Source organism: Dermacentor silvarum, chromosome 6, assembly GCF_013339745.2.
Source record: "Dermacentor silvarum isolate Dsil-2018 chromosome 6, BIME_Dsil_1.4, whole genome shotgun sequence".
Classification (NCBI taxonomy): Eukaryota; Metazoa; Arthropoda; class Arachnida; order Ixodida; family Ixodidae; genus Dermacentor; species Dermacentor silvarum.
In genome coordinates this window covers 182,430,149-182,454,399 of record NC_051159.1, presented here as the reverse complement: position 1 = coordinate 182,454,399, position 24,251 = coordinate 182,430,149, and the positions used below count along the sequence as shown (strand labels likewise).

General features: G+C 42.9%; 2 protein-coding genes across 10 annotated transcripts in view; one reads left to right on the top strand and one right to left on the bottom strand.

Moving 5' to 3' along the window:
• The first annotated feature begins 85 nt into the window (after nucleotides 1–85).
• Nucleotides 86–7,418, top strand: LOC119456503 (uncharacterized protein NKAPD1). 2 transcript variants are annotated; one of them, XM_037718330.2, is made up of 4 exons: nucleotides 92–489; nucleotides 2,014–2,192; nucleotides 5,656–5,727; nucleotides 7,003–7,418. In XM_037718330.2, the coding sequence occupies exons 1-4, from the start codon at nucleotides 424–426 to the stop codon at nucleotides 7,220–7,222; spliced, it is 537 nt and encodes a 178-aa protein (XP_037574258.1). In that variant the 5' UTR covers nucleotides 92–423; the 3' UTR covers nucleotides 7,223–7,418. The 2 variants fall into 2 exon arrangements, with proteins under 2 accessions (XP_037574259.1, XP_037574258.1); XM_037718331.2 differs by lacking the exon at nucleotides 5,656–5,727 and having other exon boundaries at nucleotides 86–489.
• An 8,276-nt stretch (nucleotides 7,419–15,694) lies between these two features.
• LOC119456502 (rho guanine nucleotide exchange factor 11-like) overlaps nucleotides 15,695–24,251 on the bottom strand; it is a 159,694-nt gene continuing 151,137 nt past the window's right edge. For all 8 annotated transcript variants that reach the window (XM_037718320.2, XM_037718326.2, XM_049669909.1 and 5 more), the window contains 2 exons: nucleotides 22,122–22,227; nucleotides 15,695–21,920 (listed from right to left, as the gene is read on the bottom strand). In XM_037718320.2, the coding sequence (XP_037574248.1) occupies nucleotides 21,751–21,920; nucleotides 22,122–22,227 (276 nt within the window). In that variant the 3' untranslated portion in view covers nucleotides 15,695–21,750. The remainder of the gene's footprint in view (nucleotides 21,921–22,121; nucleotides 22,228–24,251) is intronic.

The following is a 24,251-nucleotide window of genomic DNA, read 5'->3' as shown; positions in this document are numbered from 1 at the left end:
GACATTTCATTGGTTTAGAGTTTTGACGTAACCAACGACCAAAGGCCATCATCTGGACGGCAAAAGTTCGTTCTTTATTCTATGTGGACGGGGCTCCTCAACGGGAATGGCTAGGGGGCCCGACCGCGTTGGCAGTAAGCGAAAGCGCGACTTGAATTAAACTTCGATGTGGCAAGATTTATGGCGGGGGCTGCCAAACTTGTATCAAAGCAAGCTCCGTAAGATATTTTATGTCTTGACGTAAAGGCGCCAGCAGCCAGGCGGCCGACGGGCGCCAGCTGCAGACTTCTGTCGATGTTCTAAAATTTCTTACGTTCTACGAGCTCTTTTCAGTGACGATGTGTGCTTTTTAATGACTTACTGTGATTATCGGCAAAAGCGGAGTGCAGTACATCCACTTGAAGTCGAGTGTCACCGCCAAAAATGTTTACGCGCGCAGCGAAGGAACTTCTACGCAACACTATCAGCAGTGTCGACCACCACAACAGGGTAAGCTTGAAGTCAACGTATGTGCTGAGCACGACCTGAGAGATGATCAATCAGACGGTTAGACAAATGTGGGCACCCGACTGCGCGTAGTCCACCAGAATGGCGGAGAAGAATGTAATACGTTGTCTGGCGACGTCGTCAATGTGTTGATGTCAAGACGCTTGTCTGCGAATCCAACAAGGCTTGCTTAAACGCTCGGTCTTGTATATCGCATGGTAGTAGTACGCCACGAGTCATTACCCGCTATAACTACCATAACCTACAGGTGTCTCGGCTTCTCAGAATCTAAATTCAGATTGCGTTTAGCCACAAAAACGCCGGCCCGTATTCATTTACAGAAGGCAGCCTTTCGAACTATACGTGCTGAAAATGACACTCACTGCCGTGTATGTTTGTCTCAAATTGAACCAGCGAAGGTTGTGGATTGACCACTAAGCCCTTTCCGGCCCATCCAGCGCATATATAGCAATACAATTATCTTGTAGGTTGTGACAGCAGCTTGTAATCACACACCCTTGAAACAGTTGTACTTATTCGCAACGCGGAGTGCAAGCTATTTGCACAGGTGACACTGTAAAAGTTCGCATTAATGATTAAAAAAAAAATCACTGAAACTACACTTAACTACAGCATGTGTACAGCTCGTTTTTATAAAGATACAAAACAGTCAAGTGAAATATGAAGCATTCACTGACGACTGTTCCATTATAATTTCAGATAGTTTCAGGCATATTTCAGTGACCTAAACTATAGTGCCTAGAATATACTGGCACTATATACTGGCCAGTATATTCTAGGCACTATACCTAAACAGTTATGTGAGAAAAGGTATTCATTTCTGCACTCATGCTATGAGCGAGACAAATTGCATGATTATACAGCTTGGTGCTTCTAGGTTAAGAAACTGTTAAACTTTCCTGCATGCTTAACCGGCTTAACTTACCTTACTGAGCTCAGTGGCTATGGTGTTGGGCTGCTGAACACGAGGTCGCGGGATCGAATCTCGGCCACGGCGGCCGCATTTCGATGGGGGCGAAATGCGAAAACACCCGTGTATTTAGATTTAGGTGCACGTTAAAGAACCCGAGGTGGTCCAAATTTCCGGAGTCCCCCACTACGGCGTGCCTCATAATCAGAACTGGTTTTGGCACGTAAAACCCCATAATTTAATTTAATTTTTAACTTTCCTCACTCAATGTCATAAATCAGGTGAGGTGATGCCGTACAAGCACTTACTGTGTCGTAAAAGAACGTTCCTAGTACTGAATGTTGCCTCATACTGAAATCATTCACGTGATTTTTTTTTTCTTTTTGTATAGAGCGCAATGAAACACCCGTGAGGGATTTTAGATGACTCCATTCAACTGGAATGTTTTTCAAGTGAAGTTCTAGTGGACATGTTTCTTGATTTGGCTGCACATTGTACGGAAACAGAAGAAATAGAACTCAATGGTTATCTTCAGTGTCTACTTTCTTTGCATATATATTTGTTGCACTAGATGAACATGGCTTTGTGGTGCACAGGTTCTAGAAGAACAGGAGATGTGGCGTCAATGGGAGCTGGAGAAGGGCCTCACCATGATGGTGTCAGACGAGACTCTGCGTGCACGACAGCATCACAGGCGATCCCCCAAGCAGTCCTCGAAGCGTCGCCGGTCCCCCCAGCAGCCACTGCCAGCTGTTAGCAGTAGCTCTCAAGATAGGTCAGTCTGCTTGGCCAGGCCCACTGGGGAAGTGTGCACTGACATGTTTTGGAAAAGCATTGTGCAGTTTTATGAAACTTTATGGCATTTCTTCCCGGCTAAAGTTTGGTGCTTAAGTTTTCGCATAGCTTGTGGCCACCTGTATTGCTGCTGGTGTTGGACACAGCTTGAACCATTGACCCTGAGTGCATAAACTAATGTAGACTTGAAATGTCTACGCAACTTGTATAATGCAAGTATCTTGTTAAGTGGCATGTTTCTGTGCCAAATAAACTGGAAACCAGCATCATCGGGTGCTCATCGAGTGTGCAGTGCACAGATAAGCCACCTACCGATGTTCACTCAAGTAAATGTAAGTTTTCTTTTGTTGAAATTGCTGGTTAAGGTTTCTCTTAGGGCATGACCAACTAATACCGTGTTGTGTTGCAGTTCATTTTAGGTGGGCCTGATTTGCATAACTATACTTATGTACGAAAAATCTTAGGACTAACGTTAAGAGACAGGAAGAGAGCGGTGTGGATCAGAGAACAAACGGGGATAGCCGATATTCTAGTTGACATTAAGCGGAAGAAATGGAGCTGGGCAGGCCATGTAATGCGTAGGATGGATAACCGGTGGACCATTAGGGTTACAGAATGGATACCAAGAGAAGGGAAGCGCAGTCGAGGTCGGCAGAAAACCAGATGGGATGATGAAGTTAGGAAATTTGCAGGCGCAAGTTGGAATACGCTAGCGCAAGACAGGGGTAATTGGAGATCGCAGGGAGAGGCCTTCGTCCTGCAGTGGACATAAAATATAGGCTGATGATGATGATGATGACTTATGTACACATGTGTTAGAGTTAATGCCTTTACAGGTAATCCCTTTACAGAATACCGGAAAATTGGAACTGTGAATGGCAGTAGCATTGCTGGTCACGACATCTTTTGTCACTTTGTCCATCTAGAATGTCCGTGTCAATGCATTTTAAATGTTTTTGTTATGCGAGTGTTCTCATTGAAGGAAAATTATAAAGAACTGCATGTTGACAATTATGTCACTACCAATACTTTACACCAGCAGTAAATGGTGTTAGCTTTGTGTGCTACCAATGGCGGCGCTGCAAACGGCGCTCCCATGACATCAGAGGGAGGACTCGCCTTTGTCGTCTGCTATGCTCCAGCTAGAATAGCTTCATTTTTATGCGTTTGCTCGTACTCTGGCTGTGTGCTCGCGTAGCACGGCGCTCTCCAATCACCATCTGTATTTTTTCCTAGTGTTAGTTTTATTTTTGCCAGCATTATGAGGACAACAAACCTTGTAAATTAAATGTATCTTCCATATAACCGCCCAATGTGATCGCCCAGTGGCTCTGACGTAGTGCTGCTTAGCTCGAGGTCGCTGATTCGACCTCTTCCGTGGCGGCTGCATTTAAATGGGAGCGAACTGCAAACACGCTCGTGTGTACTTAGATTTATATGCACAGTAAAGAACCCCAGGTGGTCAAAATGAATCCTGAGTCCTACAATACGTGCCTGATAATCACATGGTGGTTTTGGCCCGTAAAATGAGAATTTTTGACGTATATTTTTATAGTTCATATAACCACATATGAACTCGTGAATCAGTCGTAAAACATTGCGCTGAGCCAGTAAATGAGAGTCTACGCAGCTTTCGAAATGAAGCACGATCGCAGGGCTTATGCGCAAAATGTTGCATTGACAAAGCAGCATTCTAGAAGAATGTAACTTGGGGTTGCAAATGTAAAGCTTTTCCTGAGAACAAAAGTCTCGTTATATTACTGAGAAACAGTTTACCTTGAACATTAGTGGGGCACTACACGCTATCGTTCTCAATTGCCGGGCATGCTTTGCAGTATTTTCTTGCATATAAATCTGATTACCACTAATGTAGAAAAAAAAGATGTTTGTATAAGTTAGCATAATAGTATTTTTGATCAATGCACTTTCCAACTACCAGAGATAGATTATTTTATAAGCGTAATAATAAAAGTATTATGTTAAAAAAACGCAGAAAAGCTTGTAAACTTTTCGCTTTTTATATGCCCCCCCTCCTCCTCTGTTCTTCTTTTTTTTTTGTATGTTTAGTGGTTTAGCAATGTATTCGGTATAGTTCCCAGCAAACCTAAACTTATAAATTTTCTTGTTTTAGTTTTGAATAAGTATGACCCACTTACAGAGCAAAATATATTGGAAACGGTGATCTAAGAAAAAATTGTCACCTTTGTTACGCGGTAGCATTAGTTATCATCGCTGGACGAATCTAGCCCGGGGAATGTGCATGCTACCCACGGTAGGAGGACTAACATGCAGGGGTGAGCTATGTCACGGTGGAAGTTAATCCTTTGAAATTAAAAATTGTACTGCAGCACAAGACTACGTAATTCTGTTTTGCTCACTAATTTTGGCCGCCCTGGTATCAGACATTCCAGGTTACATTTTACTGCAATGCCGCTAAAGCAGTGCATGCATTAACGTACTGCAGTGACCACCTAATTTCTTGAGAATGGCATAAAACTTCTTTCATTATATGCTTAATGCGTTGGGCAGCAACAAAATCTGAATGTCCATGGCAAACACATTGGGCGACCGAACACGCAGCACACACTGAACAGACACACCATAACAGCGCAGGCACCGTAGCTGAAGGCCAAATCCTGCAGTTCATTGTCAAAAAATGACCGACAAATCATTATGAGTGCACCATGAAAATGGAACAGCAATGACAATAAGCCGTGTGCATACATGCATACGCACGTATGCACACGGAGACTAGCAGATGCCAGGAGCAATCCACACAGAGTGGTGACGACTATTCGGCTCGGTTTCATAGGGAGTCGTGTCCTGGAACATTCCGTACATACTGGTCAAAAAACCTGCAGGCTCTCTTTTCAAAAACTCGAGCAGAGCACGACGGCCGATAGCTTCAAGTTGCCTTCACGTAGCGAGAGTGCGGCACGGCAGCGGAGTCCCCCATTGACGTCACACATGAGAGGGCGCCACTCGAAGATCTCGGGGCAAATATAACTTGGTGTCCTCTCTGCTTAAACTCTGTGCACAAGGTGGAGCTACCAGAGTTGTTGCTGCTGTCCACCTTTGTGCTAACCTGGTTACCTCGTACTCCGCAAAGGGTCTCACGTTTACAGACACGCTCTCTACTTATTGAAACAGGTGAATATATTTTCTGAGAAGCTTTGTTGATTAGATAATTTCACCCTTGTGTTCACACAGTCCAATGAATTGTTTTGTTGACAGTCAGTTGACATTGTGATCTGAAAATAAGCCACTTAGTACTTCTTTGTGACTGTCTGTGTTTTCCTTCCTGTCTGGTCTTATGTTTGTGTGGCACATAGTGCAAGAAAAATGAACTTGCAATATGCACTCAATGTTCTGAAGTGAGCTGCACCAACTGTAAACAAAGGAAAGACGTAAACCATAGTTTGTCATGTACTGCCATGGTGCAGGTGGGGCCACAGTGGCTATCGGGAGCTCTACCCTGAAGAATTCAGCCCCCCAAGACACAAGCGGCATAGACGGTGAGCACCGCTTTTAACTTAGCTGCAAAAAACTGCTGCTTAATGGTAATCAAGGGAACAAGTGTTCCGGCAAATTTATCGATGGACATGAAGTGCCGATCAGTTTAGGCTGATTTCAAAACACTGTTTTCTATTTGACGGGGGGGGGGGGGGGGGGGAGGCCGATTATAGGTAGACAAAATGAGTGTCAAACTTAAGGCTATCTGAATTTTGTGCCCAATCATGATGTCGGCAATGCCAATGGGCCATCAAAGATTACTTACTATTTTTACATATTTTATTTACTTTCTTGCACACATACCTGTTTTGCTGTAGAATGAATTATGCTTGCCCCCAAGCAGGCACTGTGAAAATGTGTGATGTCACTGGGTGCAGGAATTTCAAGGCTGTCACCAACCTCCCTTTGCCTTTTGTATCCTTTCTGATACAGCGAGCCTCGTGTAATGGCAAGACAGTGCAATATGGTAGATATGCTCCACCTATCTACACGCTAAACTGGGCGAAGACAGAGAAAGAAGACAACAAACACACAGTACCATGTGTGTGTTGTTTTCTTTCTCTGTCTGCGTCCAGTTGTGCCGCACATGGTAATAACTTATCAGTAGGCATAAATGTTGACACCAACATAAGCTATAGTAAATATAGTAAATGTATTTCTGGCTTTCTATTTTTCGAAGTGTTGTACATTTCTTAACATTATAGTCTAATGCAATATCATCAGATGTCACCATCAGTGTTGCTGTTTCCACCTATGCTTTGTTAAAGCACATTATAGGCCGACTGTAACGAAATTTCACTTTGGCTAAATTGGTTATGAATGAGTCTATACACCATTGAAGCAACCTTGGTCAAGCCTTAGGGCTGGTAGTTGTACATTTTCTTTATTAGCAGCCTCTAAACAGGACCTAAGCTGACAAAGCATGCACCTGGTGGTTAGGGGCCATGATGCAAGTACCAGCATGTCACCTTTGAGATTAGGCAGCGAGGACATGCCAAGAAACCACGTGTTCTAGGTTATGCATCACTTCTGGCATGCGGTAGTGTCGGAATTTTTTTTTTTCTTTGTTAAGTTTCATTGTCAAGAATGACTATTTTTTTAAAGCTTTTCATGAGGCTAGCTCATATTTCTCATATTTCAAACGGAAAATTTTGCACGAAGGCTCTCTATACCTACACTATCTGAAACTGGATTTATGCAGCCAGAAATTTCTCCGCATCTGGCCTTTAATTTGGCCCATAGCATTTGTGACAGCCTAACTGTGCCCTGGCGTGCAGGTCCTCCAGCCACCACAAGAGGAAGTCGAGTCACCGGAAGTCACACCACAAGAAAGCCTCCTGCCAGGAAGGTCGTCGCAGTCGGTCACGCCATCGTCACCAGCGTAGAGACTCCTCAACCAGCAGTAGCAGTAGTAGCAACAGCAGTAACAAGTCTGACTCCTCAGACAGTGCAAGCAGTAGTGATGCTGAACTGGTGTGGGAAGAACGCAAGACTTGAACTACTCTGGCGTGGCAAAAGGATACGCGTGTAACTGCTACACATGTGGCTCTATATTGCTGTGGCTTGCAAGATGATGCCAGTGCAAGGCTTAGCAAGCCCAGTGGTCTGTGTGGCTTGCTGTGGGCCTGCAGAGTGCAACCAGGTTTTCTTCATTGTTCATGAGAAACAGTGTGCTGTCCCTTCTCTTGAAAGCCCTTCAAGTTTGCCGTTTTTGTTCTCCCTGTGATCGAGGATAACAGCAATAAAAAAAATAATAATAAATGTGCCGTACAAGGTTTGGTTGAGGATGACATAAGCAGGGCCGGTATAATGTAAAACTATTCCAATCTTGTTTTATTCACGTATGCGGCAGCCTATCACCGATGGTTCGTCGCAGAAAAGGCAAAACTCAACAGCCTCATTAGGCGAATACATAAACAAGCACTAGGATTGCCGCAACACGCCAGCACAGACCTCCAGGCTCCTTCTCAAACTGGGATTACACAATACCCTCGAGGCACAACAAATATCACAATACGAGCGATTGGCCAAAACTAAGCCAGGCCGCCAGATACTCGAGAATCTCGGCATCTCTTACCACACCCAACACGGCGACAAACATGACATACCACGCGATATCCGAACTAAACTCACAGTTCCACCGATACCCAAGAACATGCACCCCGAACACAACGAGGGCAGACGCGTCAGTAGAGCCAAAGCTATGACTAAGATTTTTGGTCACAACGAGGAAGCGGTCTTTGTCGATGCAGCACGCTATCGGGACCGTCACCGCTTCGTAGCTGCGGTCGTAGACCACACACACCAATGCAAAGCAAGCGCATCAATCGCCACAAGACACATAGAAAAGGCGGAGGAAGTGGCTATCGCGCTGGCGATAGCTCACACCAATGCCTTGTATATCATCAGCGACTCTCAAACGGCCGTGCGAAACTACGCCAACGGCAGAATCTCCCCTGAGGCATTGCGGATCCTTAATACAGGCAAAACTTATGAGGCAGACAAATGCGTACAAATCCTCTGGATCCCAGCCCACACACCTCTAGATCAACCGGAGTTCAGTCCAAACGAGGTGGCGCACAACGTGGTTCGAGGTCTCGCGTTCCGAGCCGCGTTCGAAGAAGCAGCCACCCGAACGGACACCTCCGCGGTGGTGTGGGAATGGGACGATCGGCTCACTAAATTCTGTGACATTACTCAACATTATCGAATGCAAAGGCGTGAGTATCCACCACCTCACCCCAAGCTCAATCGGGCCCAGTCTGTTCAATGGCTGCAGCTACAAACACGAACATACACGAACCCTGTAATCATGAACCATATATACCCCGAATTATATGCAACCAATCTATGCCAGTATTGTAACACCAGAGCCACACTAGATCACATTCTATGGGCATGTCCAGCATTAATCAGCAATACTGGGGTTGCGGCCTCCAATGAGGGCCTTCGGGCACGTTGAAGACTGCGCTGCTCAGTTCAGGCCTGGACCAGCAACTGTGGGCTATCCAGCAGGCCGAGGAAGCTGCCGGGAGACACGGTCTCTCTGCTGGCTCCTAGGTGGGAACCCAGCCCAGCAATCTGCCAGAAATCAATAAAGTTCTTCTCTCTCTCTCTTACTTTATTCCAAATCGGCCATTAGCCCTCCGTGATAGGTCAAAGCCGTTTTGACTGTTTGATAGCCGTTTGACCAATCACGGAGGGCTAATGGCCGATTTGGAATAAAAAGATTAGAATAGTTTTACGTTATACCGGCCCTGTATGCATATCGCTACATGTGTGGAAGGACCACAACACTGCGGTTAGCGAACTACGCTAACCTAACCTAAACATAACCCATTGACTCTATCTTCCCATTTGATACCGTTTAGACTTGTGTAAGCACCGCACTTTTTTTCTTCACAATTTCGACAAGGTGTGGCCCTTACACGGGGCCAAACCTTTTAGCTTGATCCCGTGTAAAGGCCGCTACTAGATGGCTACAGATACTAGATGCCACTACTAGTTGGGAGTGTGACCCTTACATGAGTCTATATGGGCATGTCAAGTGATCAACAGCGGTAGAACAAGGAAAGTCACTGGAGTCAACGTTTTGGCGAGGTGACTTGTCTTCGTCACGGCTCTGGCGAAGACAGGTCCCCTTGTCTAAACATTGACTACAGTGACATTTCTTGTTCTGTTAGTGTAAAATCCCTTCAAGCCTCCATCTTTCTTTGTTTGTCTTATGTGCATTTGCTATTCTGTCATGTTCCTACATCTTGCACTGCATTTAGTTGAGACAATCATAAATTTAGCGTTTCAAAAGAAATCCGAAGTTTATTGCATGAATGTGCTGTTCATACAGTAAATGACATGCATATCACATGCATCATCATGATGTGTGCATCCACTTGTATTGGAGCCATCATTAGCCACAAAAATGGAAGACGAGTAGCAATGCTGGCTTGAGATTTCTGCGCCAGCTCCCAATGATGCCATCAAACGATTGCACCGCATTCCAAGTAAGTGAACTAAACTCGACAATTTATATATATATATATAAAAACAGTAGTAATAAAAAAGAAAATACTGACCACCTTCTCTGCTTAACAAATGCAACTAGAATTTTTACAAAATCTCTGTCTAGACTGATTTAGCGTTTTTAAGGTACCGCGATACGATGCACATGCTAAATTCTAAGTCCCTGTAATAGTTCCATACTTGCACTACTAAAGAGAAATCTAGTACGTACCTAGCGCCTGTGTGTGCCACAAGAATGGCTGTTTACCTAGCACAGAAATAATAGTCATTGCATGGATTTGCCTAAATTTGCTGTGTGGCCACAATTAGTCTCATGAGTTCTACCATTCCATGGCTTGTTTTGATCAGTGCAAGCAAAACAATTATGCGCGGTGAGCATTACTGTACCAAACATCATCTAGATTTGGTGTCATACTTTCTGAAGTGCTGTTATTTATGCAATGAAATGAATTGATCATGAATTTAAAACACTTAAATGTTACCAAGAAACGTTGAGAGGCTAGCATGCAATACATATGAGCCCCGAAAGAACGAGCTACAATATCGCAGCCATTCCACTCTGTGAAAGTGGGCTACCAGCGGAGCTGTTAAGAAACCATACAAAGATCACTGTGCGAGTAAATAGAAAAATGAACGTTTATTGACAGCGCACAACTCTGCGAACACGCACAATCGCTACTAATAGCGACTCGACCTGTCGAGGTGTCCAAATTGAAGGGTACCAAACGTCTCGAGATGCTGGCTTGCCCACAACAAATTCTTTAGGGTGCTGCTTGTCGATGCATGAATCCGTGACGTAATGGTTTTGATGTAGGCCGCTTCTGTGTTAGAGGTCCTGTGCTTGAACCTTGCCAGCGGATGATTTTAATAATGTTTATGTAATTATTTATTACAAAATACTTTGTTGAAAATGACGAATTTACAAAGTTGCAGAGACATTTCAAGCCAGAAGGACGAACTTAAGGCAAATCCATGTACTTCCCATAATTCCCATGCTGGCTGAATTGCAGCTCCCGTAGACACTAGCGCCAGAGTTGCTTCTAGTAATTATTGTGTGTGTATTGGCTAGTTTCTTAGCTTTCCTCTTGCTACGCCAGGTGTCAGAACATGTCTTACTGGTTTGTATTGCCTCTGCATAGAAGGCGCGGACATTGAAAAATCTATGGGAGGGTAGTCATATACAGCTCTGCTGTAAAAAGCTACAATATGCTTTTTAATGAATGTACTCCAAATCCCCCCCAAAAATTCCATGCCCTACCTAACTCCCGTTATGGCTTAACCATAGAAGCCTATCTGGCTCTCTTTTAAGTAATCTTGGTATAAAATTTCATAACCCATGGACATCGGTAAATCAGTTCTGTGGAAACTCGTAGAACTGAGCTACATTAAGTATCAATAGTTTGGGTTAAATTATATTCAGTTTTACAAGCTGGCAGGACAGTTTTATAAGTTGGCAGAAGATGAATAAAATTTATTTACATCATAAGATTGATAACTGTTTTTTCTGTGCATCTTCTGTGTCAGCGATAAGAGCACTCAAGGAAGTCTCCAAGTTGCCTTTAAATGGCTTAAAAGGTGCGACTTCCTGCGACGTAAAACTGAACTTGAATGTACAGCTCGCACACGAACACCTGGTACAAATGTGCTTGTTTAAGCCATAGGTGTGTTGCCTGCATGGAATGTGACATTTTAATGGCAACAGCCTTTATACAAATCACTCGCAGCTGATTGCATAGGTTTTTCCACGGTTATAGGAAAAATGGGTCTATAAACAAACGCTTGATTCTAGAAGGTTCGAACTTGCGACTTTAGTTGTCAGCCTGGTATCCCAACCACAGCACCATGGCAGTACCATTGAAGTTGATTGATGGTTATATAGTTGGAACACCTTTTGCAGCTGACTCGTGTGGCAAGGCAATGAGATGTGCCACTTTATAATTGCTTTGTGGAAGACTAGAGCATGGCACTACAAGCACTAGAACACTATGTGCGACAGTCAGAAGGCAGATGTGTGCTTTCATGTTTCACACAGGACTAGTGTCTGGTGTTGTAAGCACTGGACTTGTATATGTGACATTGAACAAACAAGGTATAGAATGCGCAACAGTGAGAAGGCAAATTTTTTTGTGTGTGCAGCAAGATCTCTTGTGCGATGAATAATAAATATAAAAGTCAGTGAATCAGGCGTTTCTGTACATCGTAATATGATACCAAATGATACCAAATGCATTGTGAATACTGCATTGTCGAGTGCTCGTATACTTGGAGGAACTGTGGTGGGTGCACCTTGGCTGTTGCCGGTCCATACAGCTAGCTCTCAAAAGCGAAGTCTCATTGCTTATCGTCATCTGTACTCGGTATGTGCTAACTGTACTATTTTAAATAGCCTTCTCATTTAAGTATTTGTAAAGGGGAAATCTCGACTGTCACAACTGAATTATAAGGTTTTTTTCTGCATAAATGCTATGTTGTAATATAGCGACATACTATTGCAGCCATTTTACAAAAAAAATAAAAAATCAATGTATACAAAAATTTTAAAAAACATTATCAGTATGGTATAGAGCACACACAGAGGAATGCCAAGAGACAAATCTTGGAAGAAAAAATATGTAGTATTGAACATACAATGAAGCACCTTATTTTCTGTGTATCACAATGCAGAGAAATTAATTATAAAAAAGATGAGCATATAATGAGCATGCAGCGCAATCAACAAATACACGGCTGAAAGTACATTGCAGAAAAATAAAAAGACTGAGAAGATCCAAAGAAGTAATGAAAGTAAAACCATTACAATAGTAGCCATTCACTCAATGAACTAAGTTTGTGCTGATGCACGTCAAGATTGCATCGTAAAAACAACAGTATAAAAAATCATAACAAATTAACACGATGCCTAGCCTAACTATGATGCATGCGCACTGCTGAAGGTTTGGCTCACCTCACCGTTCTTGAAGACAGCTCAGGACACTGAACACTTCGGAGGTCCGCAGCTGCTTCACAGAAGTAACAGGTGTACTTCTAACCATGATACAGATTGCGCACAAGTGTAGATGTGCATGCAGAATGGCCAGTGCACAGCCTTGACATCGACTTTTGCTCTCAATCTGCTGAACACCAGCGCCGCATCCGCACTAGGCAACAGCACGGACACTCAGTTTAAGCAGCATACGTGCATTACAGAGAAATAAGATGTGCACCATGAAATGTAACGCTAACTGAACTGACCAAACAACCAAATTTGGGGCTTGTCGTTGATCATGCTTGCTTCTCGTGCTAGTGCTGCTTGACCAAACAGCTTTAGGAGCAGTACGCAACGCACCAGGCAGGAAGTGAGGCGGAAGCAGGCGCCGTATGTCAAGACTGAGCTGTAGCTGCTGGGGCTGCTACAGCTGCAGGCGTCTATGTAAAGCTCCTATGTGTGTGAGAGGGAATGGGAAAGTGCAGTGTAGGTGCAAGCGTTGTGCTGCTGATAACGCATCGGCCGCGTGGTTCCGTGCTATTTTTTGTAGTGAGAGCTACATTGGCCGCATTGTTACCGTTTCGCTGTGGCCGCATTGCGAGCTGAGCCGTTGCCTAGCAACTGCCGTGGCGTTTGTGCTTTGCCGGCATTGCATCGTATACTATATAGAGGGGTGGCTTGGTGGATTCGTCGGCAGATATGGAAAGTGAGTTGGAGAGACTGAAAGAAGCCAGGCTTCGTCGTCGGAACAAAACCAAGAGGAGGCAGCGAGCTGAGGAGATGGAGGAAGAAAGAGCCGCACGCCTCGAGAAGCGTCGTAAGTACAATGCGGTCAGGCGAGTGCATTCAGATGAGGATGGTTCGTCGTCTAGTTCGGCATCTCGGGCCAGGGCCACGGATCAACGACGGAATGAAACACCAAGCTAAACAATAACATTAACCGTATCTCTCGCTATGCACACCTAGGCATAACTGAGTTAAGCCACAGCCAATTTTTTTACCCTCTTGATACAGCCGTTTAAGTACGGTGCACGCCGCTTGGAGAGCTGCTATTGCCGTGATTTTAGCAATAGCCCTTTTCAAAATTAACCATACAATTGGCAAAACAATCAGAATCACTTGGACTCAATCGCAAAATTTATTTTTTTGCATAAGGCTCACAGAAATTCACTCGCCAAAATTATACTCAGCTGGAGTCAATCAGCCTGACTCACTCAGTCTCAGACTCGCAGGTCAGTCTGAGTGTGAGTCGAGTCATGAGTCAGTTTGCCGACCTATGCTTCTCAATTCCTGGCTGTGTGCCTAGACTTGCCTAGACTAAGAATTTTTTTCATGTCTCTGATGCTTTGGGAATTTCTCTTGGTTGTGTAAATTTGGGCTTGTTGGTTTATGATCTTTGGGTTGTATAGCGCAGACAAAACGACCACAAAAAGAAGAACAAGACGACACACAAAGTGCAATTGTGCTTTGTGTGTCGTCTTGTCCTTTTTGTATCCGCCGTGGTTGCTCAGTGGCTATGGTGTTGGGCTGCTGAGCACGAGGTCGCGGGATCGAATCCCGGCCACGCAGCCGCATTTCGATGGGGGCGAAATGTGAAAACATTCGTGTACTTAGATTTAGGTGCACGTTAAAGAACCCCAGGTGGTCCAAATTTCTGGAGTCCCTCACTACGGGGTGCCTCATAATCAGATCGTGGTTTTGGCACGTAAAACCCCACAATATTTTTTTTTCCTTTTTGTGGTTGTTTCGTCTGCGCTATACAACCCAAATTTCTCTTAGTCCTTCCACAACTGCAAGAGAAGTTCATTTTACCATAATGCATCCGCACACGAGTTGAAGCTCTGCAACTTCACCAACATTCCACCTATGTGGCAGTACAGTGTGTCTGCTGAACCGGTTGCTGTGCACCACCCATACTTGTTGGCAATTATTGCTCTAATGTTTCACAGTCTTGCAGTTTGTTATAAGGCATATTTTTTAGCAACTTCTCAGTGTAGGAATTGCTAAGGAGTTACTGAAGTGCAGTAGCTATTACAGTCAAGGGTGTTACTGTGTTCCATTTGGCAAACACAAGGTATGTATGTGTAAATAATCTTGTGTATCCTGCTCACCCTGCTTGGACTTCTTGTCCACGGTATTTTTAAAATAAATAAATAAATAATGCATCAAGGTAGTGCATCAAGATGAAGCTTGTTTGATTGCTGGGGCCCAATCAAGAGGTGCTGTAGTGGAGGGTTTTGGATTAATTCCGACCAACCAGGGTTTCGTTACGGTAATCCAAGATATGGTAACAAGCATCTTTTAAATGCGAAGCATTTCTTGCCGGCGGCGTCCACACCCGCACTGCGCATCCTCCTCCCCTTCCTCTCCTTGTCTCATCTCCTATCGGCATCCCTCCTCCCCATCCTCTCCTTGTCTCATCTCCTCTCCTCTCGGCATTCCTCCTCTCCTCTCCGGATTGCCTAACGAATGGCAACACCTGCGGCTCCGGCGCGATAATGCGAAGCACCTTAAAGTCAGCTTAGGTTAGAGGCGCGACGGTAGGCGCTGCATACTCCGCTGGGGGGCGCCACTGTAGCTCGTGGTATAATGACGCGCGCGCTCTCCGCTCCTCTCGTTCTCCTCCCGCAACGCCGCGATGAGTGCCACGGACAGCTCCAGCATCAACGCCAGTGTCAGCGCCGTGGTCGACCCCATGGCTGCTTCGCATACTACTCAGGGTTTCCCTACGGGAATATGGTGTAATTTTTTTCTCATGTTCCCAATGAAGTATAGCGGCAGTAGTGGCCAGGGATTGAATCCAGAAGCAGAAGGACACGGCCACCACGGCAGGTGAGGCTCACTAGTGAACATGGGAATTGTGTTCACAAACATGCGAAAGCAGACAAAATAGAGTTGCAGATGTGCGGGTCTTTAATACAATGATTCCAAAAGTCGCCACAGGTCCCAGGTTACAAAAAGATCATTCAGGCTGATCACATTGATTCAGTTAATTGGACAGTTTAATTGCATAACCATAGTAACACAACCAAAGTGGCAACTCCTACCAGCTCACACGCTACAGATCTGGGTCTGCTATTTACAGATTCATATACTAGCTTATTATACACAAACTGATGTACCGCCTGTTTGTTGGGTTGTTTACTCAGGCTTATCCCACAGATAAGAGATTAAGTAGCAATTGTTCACTTCTCCAGCTGACCTTCTTGTGTAGTTACAAGGCAGTAATGTGCTAATTAACATCAAAATGGCATTTCTACAAGTTGACGCCATCAACTGGCTCAAAAACTGCGAACTATAGTGAATTCTATCTCACTATACTGCAAACCGATAAATTTGACATGTGTAAATATATTTCGCCACATATGAGGCACTGACCACGGTGAACTCTGATGTTTCAATGAAAACCAGCAGGAAGGTAAAATCCCAAAGGCAACAGCTCCCTTGCATCATGTTTATTTCTTGCACTATCATATTCAAATATTGAAACCTTAACCTTTTCAGCATTGGGAGAAAAAAAAGTCAGGAACATTAAAAAATCCCAATTGATATTATTGATGGATACTGTTTGTACACGAAGATGAGGAAACTTTCAACTGCATAGTGTCGATTGATCAATTTTAATATTTTACTGATCTGTCAAAAGTGGACTGTGCTGTGCCTTATGAAACTGTCAAAAAAAGAGTTGAGGATTGGGCATTCTTGAAAAATGGCATAGTCTACGCTTATGAAGATGGCATTTCTAAGCCTAAATTTTGTTAACCTTTCCCATATTGTAGGAAAGGTTGCCACGCGACTAGCTGCTTGAGGCACTTTGCGTGTATTCGCGGGCTTCTTTCACACTCGGAAAAACACTTTTATGTAGCACGTATTGAGTAACAGAAAGCTGTATCGGGAGTTTTTTGTGTTGCTTTACAATTTTCTCATTGACACTTTGATAATTAGGACAGTACTTCTCGAGTCAGATAATTAATTACAATTACCTAATTAAATTTCAGTAACGAAAAAATTACTGGCGGCTACTCCACTGTACTGGAAACAATACGCATTAGGTTTGCTTCGTGTAATGCCGTCCCTCTTTGTTTAAATCGTGCTGCATGATAGCTGGGACACCCTGTATGTATTTATGTGTATATATATATAGTTAAAAAAATAGAAGCATGTAGAATAAACATAACAAGACTTTACTGACGTTTCGGCCGGGGTCCGTCCTTCATCAAGAGTGATGAAGGCCGGCCGAAACGTCAGTAAAGTCTTATGTTTTTCCTACGTGCTTCTATTTTTTGAACTACTTCTGTGCCGGCTCCGGTTACTCTTTACTTCACTGATATATATATATATATATATATATATATATGATACACATAGAACTACTCCTTCAAACTTAATAGAATAAAAAAAAAAGAAATATTGCGTATTTATGCAGAATCTGTGTCATATCTACCAATGAAATATATAGTAACCACAACTCTGGAAATAATTTTCATGAATTTTTTAAAAATTATGTATAGTGCCAACTTGTCACACAACAAACAAAAAGTTAACACATAAATTGACAGGCTATTTTGACAATTTGGACACTGAAAATCAGCGCACAAAAATACCAAGCTGTCCGACTGCTCTTCACTGGCCCACTTTAATGCTTTAAACGAGAAATACATTTGTGTTGTCTGCAAGGAAACCATTCATTTCTCTATCATACGTATGACGTATGCAGGTATGGGTCGTATTGTGGATCAGGGCAGATATTTGTTTCTTTGCGAGATAACTAATTTAGTGGCTGTTGTGAACAGAGGAAGAAGTGCACTATAACCACGCGCACAGGCCAGGGAAACGGGGTTCATCAAAGTAGTCGCACTGAACAAACGTAACCGGCGGACGCGCAGTTGCTTGCGTTCCTTACAGTGGCTAAATAAAATGCTTTTACAGGTGACTGTTTTTAGTGCCATTATTATCATGACAATAAAAATTTAAGCAGTGTCGCAATAAATATTATAGCAAGGGGTCTGCTCTCTTTCAAGAGATAGTGACAACAGTGGCAACAAAGAACTCGCGGAAGATAATGAAGGAGGCATTCTTCTGGCTTGCGCCAATCTGTGTAGGTTTGATAAACACTATGTGAAGCAAAGAATAAAATAAAAACAAATACTCAAAAGGTTCTGGGCTAGGTATTGACGTTACCAATTAGTCAATCGAGGGTGATGAAATGAAATTTCGAGGGAACTTGTAGTAGATGAAACTGCAAGGAAATGCACTCAAGCGGTACAACAAAGTATCAACTTTTTTCAATAGCTCATAACTTTTCGTAGCTTTTCTGGAATTAAAAACGCCCTTCTATATGGTCACAAAGTACACCCGCACTGCACGGTGTATCATATATGATGTGTGCGAACTTTTGCTTACAAAATTGCAACTATGGTTTTCATAGAAAACTGATGTTTGTTTGGGCACATCTAACCTAAGCAAAAGTTAGATTTTTTTTTTACAAGGAAATATGAATTCATGCAGTAAGGGGTTAAGAAATTATGCTGTCCTTCTGGCACCACGAAAAGGCGCTTGGAAAAACAAAGTGCGTGAAATGTGAAATGCTGACAAAATAAACAGGTGTAGCTGTGTTTCTCATTTCCAACAGATGCCGCTACTGTCAAACATATCAGATGAAGATTCCTTCGTCTTGGATTGTTGGCGCATTTTATGTCACACCAATCACAGCACAACATTTCTGTCACTAAATGTTGTGCATTGAATTTCGATCAGACAGGCTGAACACTTTTGTATGCATCTGTTGGAAATGCAGAACTCTGGAAAATCCATGGAAGCAAAACGACAATGATAATGCAATGTGAACTGATGCTTCAACTATGATGGAAAACTGCAAAAGCTGCAGCAGGCATGACTAGCTGTAAACCAACACTCAGTAGCACTGGGGGAGGGAAAAAAAAATGCAGCTGTTGTCTTGCAGGGTCGCCTTCTCTGCCAAACGATGTAGTTCAGGTTACCCACATGACAGTGCATAGCAGGTGGCAGCTCATACAAAAGCAGACTTCCAACCCTAGTCCTTTTGGAAGCGCAACACCGCGTTTGGTGAAATTATGAGTGCTGCATTCTGCTGGCCACAATAACAGCGATGTACAGTAAGAATTGCCAGTAATATTGGTACAATTTAGGTTTATTTTCATTGTGAGAGAAGGGTGCGAGTACTGTACTAGAATTTGAAATATCACTGAATGAGCAATAATATTTTAGAAGGTATTTCCTCTGTCATTTCTTGCAAACCCCAGAAAAAAAGAAGTATGACACCATTCAAGGACAAAAGTTTAAACACCAGCACATCCAGCATCCAGAAGTGTATGGCTCGATTCTGACTTCACAATGCAGCATCAAGTGGACGTATTAAGCTTCTCGAGCCACATGTTAAGGACTAATCTACTCATGTTTTTAAAAAACATGCCCTTGACGAGTAAGGTTTGCGGCAACAACCTTCATGAAAATATTAAAAAAATCTATCTTGTCTTCAGTACAGAAAGGGTTAAGGTTTGTACAAGGCACCGAGGCATGAAACTTCACACAATAATCACTCGGAGGAAGTCTGTTGCTACTGTGCAGGCAAGCACAAATGTGGCTTGTATAGTGGGGACTCCTCCAAGTATCCCCATGACTTCCTTTTTGAAAGCTGAATTTTTATCATCAATATACAGCAATGATTAAGCCTGTAATGCCCAACATAACATATATACTGTATGCTATACTAAGCCTCAAAAACCTTATTTAAGTGCAGGAGACTTATTTAGCACAAAGCCCATAGCTGTGTTTTTGATATGATGGAGTGAAGTTTCATCTGTGAATAGTTAAACCAAATATGAATTACTATGCTTATGAAGCAACAACTCAAATAACATTTAATTTTTTGTACCATAAATAAAAGGGAACAATCTGTTCCAATTTTCTTTATGTAGAACTGTGTTTGGGCATAATAGGGTTACCATCCAAATGCCATCATTTGACTGTTTTCAAAGCTTCTTGGTGAATAAACATGCAGAATATCTTAAATGACTTGCAACAGTAAGTTCATTACTGCTAAAACATAATCCAATTTCATGTTAACTCGAGATACTCTTCTAAATGTGAACCATTAACTGCCAAAAGGAAATGGGCTGTGATTTAACCAGGCAACAAAACTGAATGCAGCGGAAAGCTTTAGCTCCATCAAACTTCAAGATTTTTCTTTTCAAGTACACGTGAAGTGCAGAAGTATTCTCTTCAGATATTTTCGCAGAGCATTTTAGCAGAAACCATGCAGATGCACCCCAATGCCCCCCAATGCTCTGCTCAATTAGGGCAGCTAGAATTCTATGTACCACTTATGGTATGAGCATTGTGTGCTCGCACCCTAGTGCTTCTGCTCAGTGGCTATGTGCAAATTGTTAGGATACAGTGGTCTTAGCGGAGCAGATCTAAAACACTATGCTAAATATGTTTGCTACAGAACTGCTGAACAGATCTGATGAACATTAGTGCCATTTATGAGAGAAAGCTGAATTCTACCCACTATTGGAAGCAGAATTCTTTATTTAGGGTCTCGTATGTCTTACAATGTTTCAAAAGATTGAAATACCTATTTGAAAAGAGTCAAAGCATCAATTGTACAACTCAAACTGTGTACAGAAAAAAAAAAAGAAATAAAGAAAAATGTTGCAATTCTGTAAACTTTATTATTAAGCACTACATTTCATACACAGCAGGCAACGCTTGCATTTGCGACAAAAAAGTGCATCCTATTTGAATGAAATATATGGGTGTGCATCATGTAATTTGATGTAATGTTAAGTCTCATACTTTTTATGTCACAAAATATGACAAAATTATTACATGGAAAGTGTTGTATATCTGAACATATTTACCACCAAATGATGGAGTGACAAGTTTTCGTGACCAGCAGCCACAGCACACGGCTTGCGTTTATGACCAAAACTTAGCATGTCACACACTGGAAGCGCCAAGGTGCACAAATACGTGACCCCTCGGCCACAAGTTGTAGTTGTAATATATATGACATATCTATTCCGTAAAAAGCTCTGCAGATCAAAAACAACCACGCTGCGAAACGCGTGGAGCCTTCTATGAACACACTACTTGCATAGCTTCTGCAGCATTGCCTGCCAAGTATGAAACGGAGTACTATAGTGTTTTTAAAGCTGAGAAATACGACATACTGGCTTGCAGTTTATGTGAAATAATTGCGCTGTTTACACTAGGCTTTAACATGTCATACTATTTATAAATATTCATATAACTCGAAGGAATGCACATTTTTTCTGTTTTGAACATTTGATGCAAGTTACACAAGCTGTTTGTGCTGCGGAGCTATAACTGTTAACTTAATGCTTCAATTCTGAAAAATTTCAATTTTCGGTAGAGAAAGTGAAGGTCTAAATAAAAAAAATTTGCGTCTAACAGTCTGTAGACAAGCTTTTTATTTTAAAAGCAACAAACTTCATAGTAATTGTTTCAGTGGATAACTAGCAAGTGATTTCTCCACTCCCATATACAGGAGCACTCGTGGTTAGGCTACCTACCTCATAAAAAAATTTTAAAAAGAATAATACAAAGCACCAATGTGCTTTCAAGCAAGCCTCTGGCCAAGTCAAATAAAATACATTCACTGTACGTAACTCCAGTGGGGTGGTTGAACAGTGCCAAACTGCCCTCCAATAATTACCTGTGTGAAGCTCTATGCTTCCAGCCAGTCTGGGTTTCCACATTTACCAAAGAACGCAGCCTTGCTGGTCATATAGTTTGCGGAGCCCTGCTTAAGAGCTCATGACCAGGTATTTTGCCAACGGGAGACCACCCCGTTTGATGCACGGCCAACTGGTTTATTTGCTGTCATTAAATTAAAGAGAGAGAGCAGACACATATAAAAAAAAAAATAAGAAGAACTATGTACAGCAGCAGTGGGGTGTCAGTGCCCTTTCCCCTCCTCTGGGCAAGGTATCTACAACTGGCGAAGGGGCGGGCATGCAGTAGGCACTTGTGCTTTTCAAAAATAGACGGGCTGCGCCTGAGCTGGCTGCGGTTCATCATGCGGGAGCTCGTCCTCTGCATCCAGGTCGGTGGTCGGACAGTGGCAGACTGCCTCTTCCAGTGTCTGCACAGCGGCCTCGCGACAGCACTCGGCAGCCATGTCGTCATTGGCCACTGCAATCACACCTGCATAGTGCACCAATTAGCAGGCGCATCAGGGAGTGCAGTTTCAGACTTAAGATTGCAATAGTGAGAACAGCTTGTAGAGACTTCAAACAGCTCCGTCTGTGCTGCACTACACAAAGACAGTGTGGTCACCAGGCTTTGGCACAAGGTCTCGTAGAGAACATGGCCTCATCATCTTCCAAAGGCAAATGAAATGCGTACCTCCATCCTCCTCCTCTGTGCATGGCACCGGCTGTCGGGCATCTTGCAAGCGTGACAGCTCCAGGCGCAACCGCTGTCTCTCTTGCTCCAGCTCAGCAAGGCTTGGCTGCACACAGGCACAGTCTAATCACTCTACAGGCACGATCGTACTGTCACTGTTAGCGCTAGAACAGAGAGTACGGGTGAAAAACTGGCTCACACATTTCATTCCATCCCTGCAAGTTCTACACTTATTGTCTGGCACCACTGCAGGTGAAGCATATACTTCTGATTTATCTTTGACGAAACAGGCAAATAATACCACCCAAATGTAAACTAAGTGACAAAAATTTGATCGGAAATGAGAAATTGGTTTAAAAGAGTCGTGCATACCTGGTCAGCTTCTCTAGCCTTAGTCCCATGTCTGCGCTGTTTGCCATATCGTGTTGTCACGCCAACAAGCCCACTTAACAACCATATTGCAGTGTGCATGTTGCATTCTGCAAGCACAGTAGCCATCACCCTACATATCTGCTTATGCTGCATGTTAACTAGATTTCTGAAACAATGTCAAGCATACCTTATGATGTGCCTAAGAGTTTAATTCAGCTCAAGAATTATTTTTGTAAACTTTCGCTTAATTAAAATGACCCCATGAGAAATAATCGACGGATCTCACGCATATGTGGGAATCGGTTAGAAGCGAAGCTTTCTTTCGTGTTTACTTGTTCACTTCTCTGTAGCTCAACATTCCTCACTCAATGCACACTCTGGTCACATTTTGTTTCTTTGCACTGGGTTGCTTTTCAATCAATGAATCAATCAAATAAATTTTACTTTCCCGCATACATGGTGGATGTTGCGCTAAAAGGTACATAAGTAGATTGACGTGTCCCAAAAGACCCCACAAGGCAAAAGCAATCAAAGAGTGTATGCATAGTACAGCACAATAGTAACTAATACTCGGCAGCCATGAGGTACGGTTCATGCCGACTCCTCTGTTGCCTTCCTGCCTCTTGTCTATTCAGGCACATACCCGGTAGCCCGAGCTGTATAACTGGCAAGACAGCAGCCGCCACCAGCCACAAAGTTGAGGGGAACAGGCAAATATTAAGCAGATTTTTTATCGTGTACTGTAATAATGGCTTCTAATTAGACAGTGTCAGTGGTCCTGGTGACTCTAGAATTATTATACTGTAGGGACGACATCTCTACAGCCACCCTTTACATCAATCCAATATATTGATCTGGAGCTGTGGCCTCTGTAGCCGATTTTAATCCAGGTTGATCACTTTTGGGAATAGTACAGTCCCCCCCCCCCCCCCCCCCCGAACCCGGTTCTGCGAATCAGTAGTTCATTATACGTGAATTCGCCCTTCAAAATGCGCAAACAATAATGACACTAAAGCTGGCGTCAGCAGTTACAATCCAAAGACCACATTGGTCTGAAAATCGGATTTTCAGTTATCTTCATTATTGTGCCTGGCACTTTGCTGCATCTATCTGCAAGTTTCATTGAACACATCACCTAAAGATTGAAATGTGGCATGCTAGTAGCTCTTTTAAGGGGAGATGTAGGCCTTTGAGCAAAGATTTTTTAAAATCTTTATTCTTTGAGGTATAGCACTGGAAACTCATATGTATATGTAATTCTTTGTGCTTATTTCAAATATGAGGTCCATTTTTGTTTATCTCCTTTGGTTCCAACTTTATAATAGTGTCCTTTAAATATTTTCTGCACAGATTTGCAAAATATCTTATGCTTATATTTCTCAAAATAGGGTATCAATGAATTTTGTATGATTCAAGGAATGCCGTAAGACCAACCTTATTGCTCTACCTTACCTAGAACATGAGTTGTGTGGCTTTGAAGTTGAAACTCGAAGTGTTTTTATGGTGTTTAACTTTGGAGTCTTGCAACTCGTGTTCTAGTTAAGGCAGAGCAATAAGGTTGGTCTTACGGCACTCCTTGAATCATACAGAAGCCATTGATACCCTATTTTGAGAAATCTAAGCATAAGATATTTTGCAAACCTACGCAAAAAATTATTTCAAAGAAGCTCCTATAAAACTAGAACCAGAGGAGATAACCAAAAATGGACTACATATTCAACATAAGCACACATCATTGCATATATGTACAATTTTTCA

Bases quoted from the DNA above. Each gene is read 5' to 3' on its own strand.
- LOC119456503 (XM_037718330.2), top strand. From the start codon at position 424: ATGTTTACGCGCGCAGCGAAGGAACTTCTACGCAACACTATCAGCAGT. The intron at 490-2,013 runs GTAAGCTTGAAG...TGTGGTGCACAG, and splicing joins GTGTCGACCACCACAACAGG to GTTCTAGAAGAACAGGAGAT. The intron at 2,193-5,655 runs GTCAGTCTGCTT...GCCATGGTGCAG, and splicing joins AGCAGTAGCTCTCAAGATAG to GTGGGGCCACAGTGGCTATC.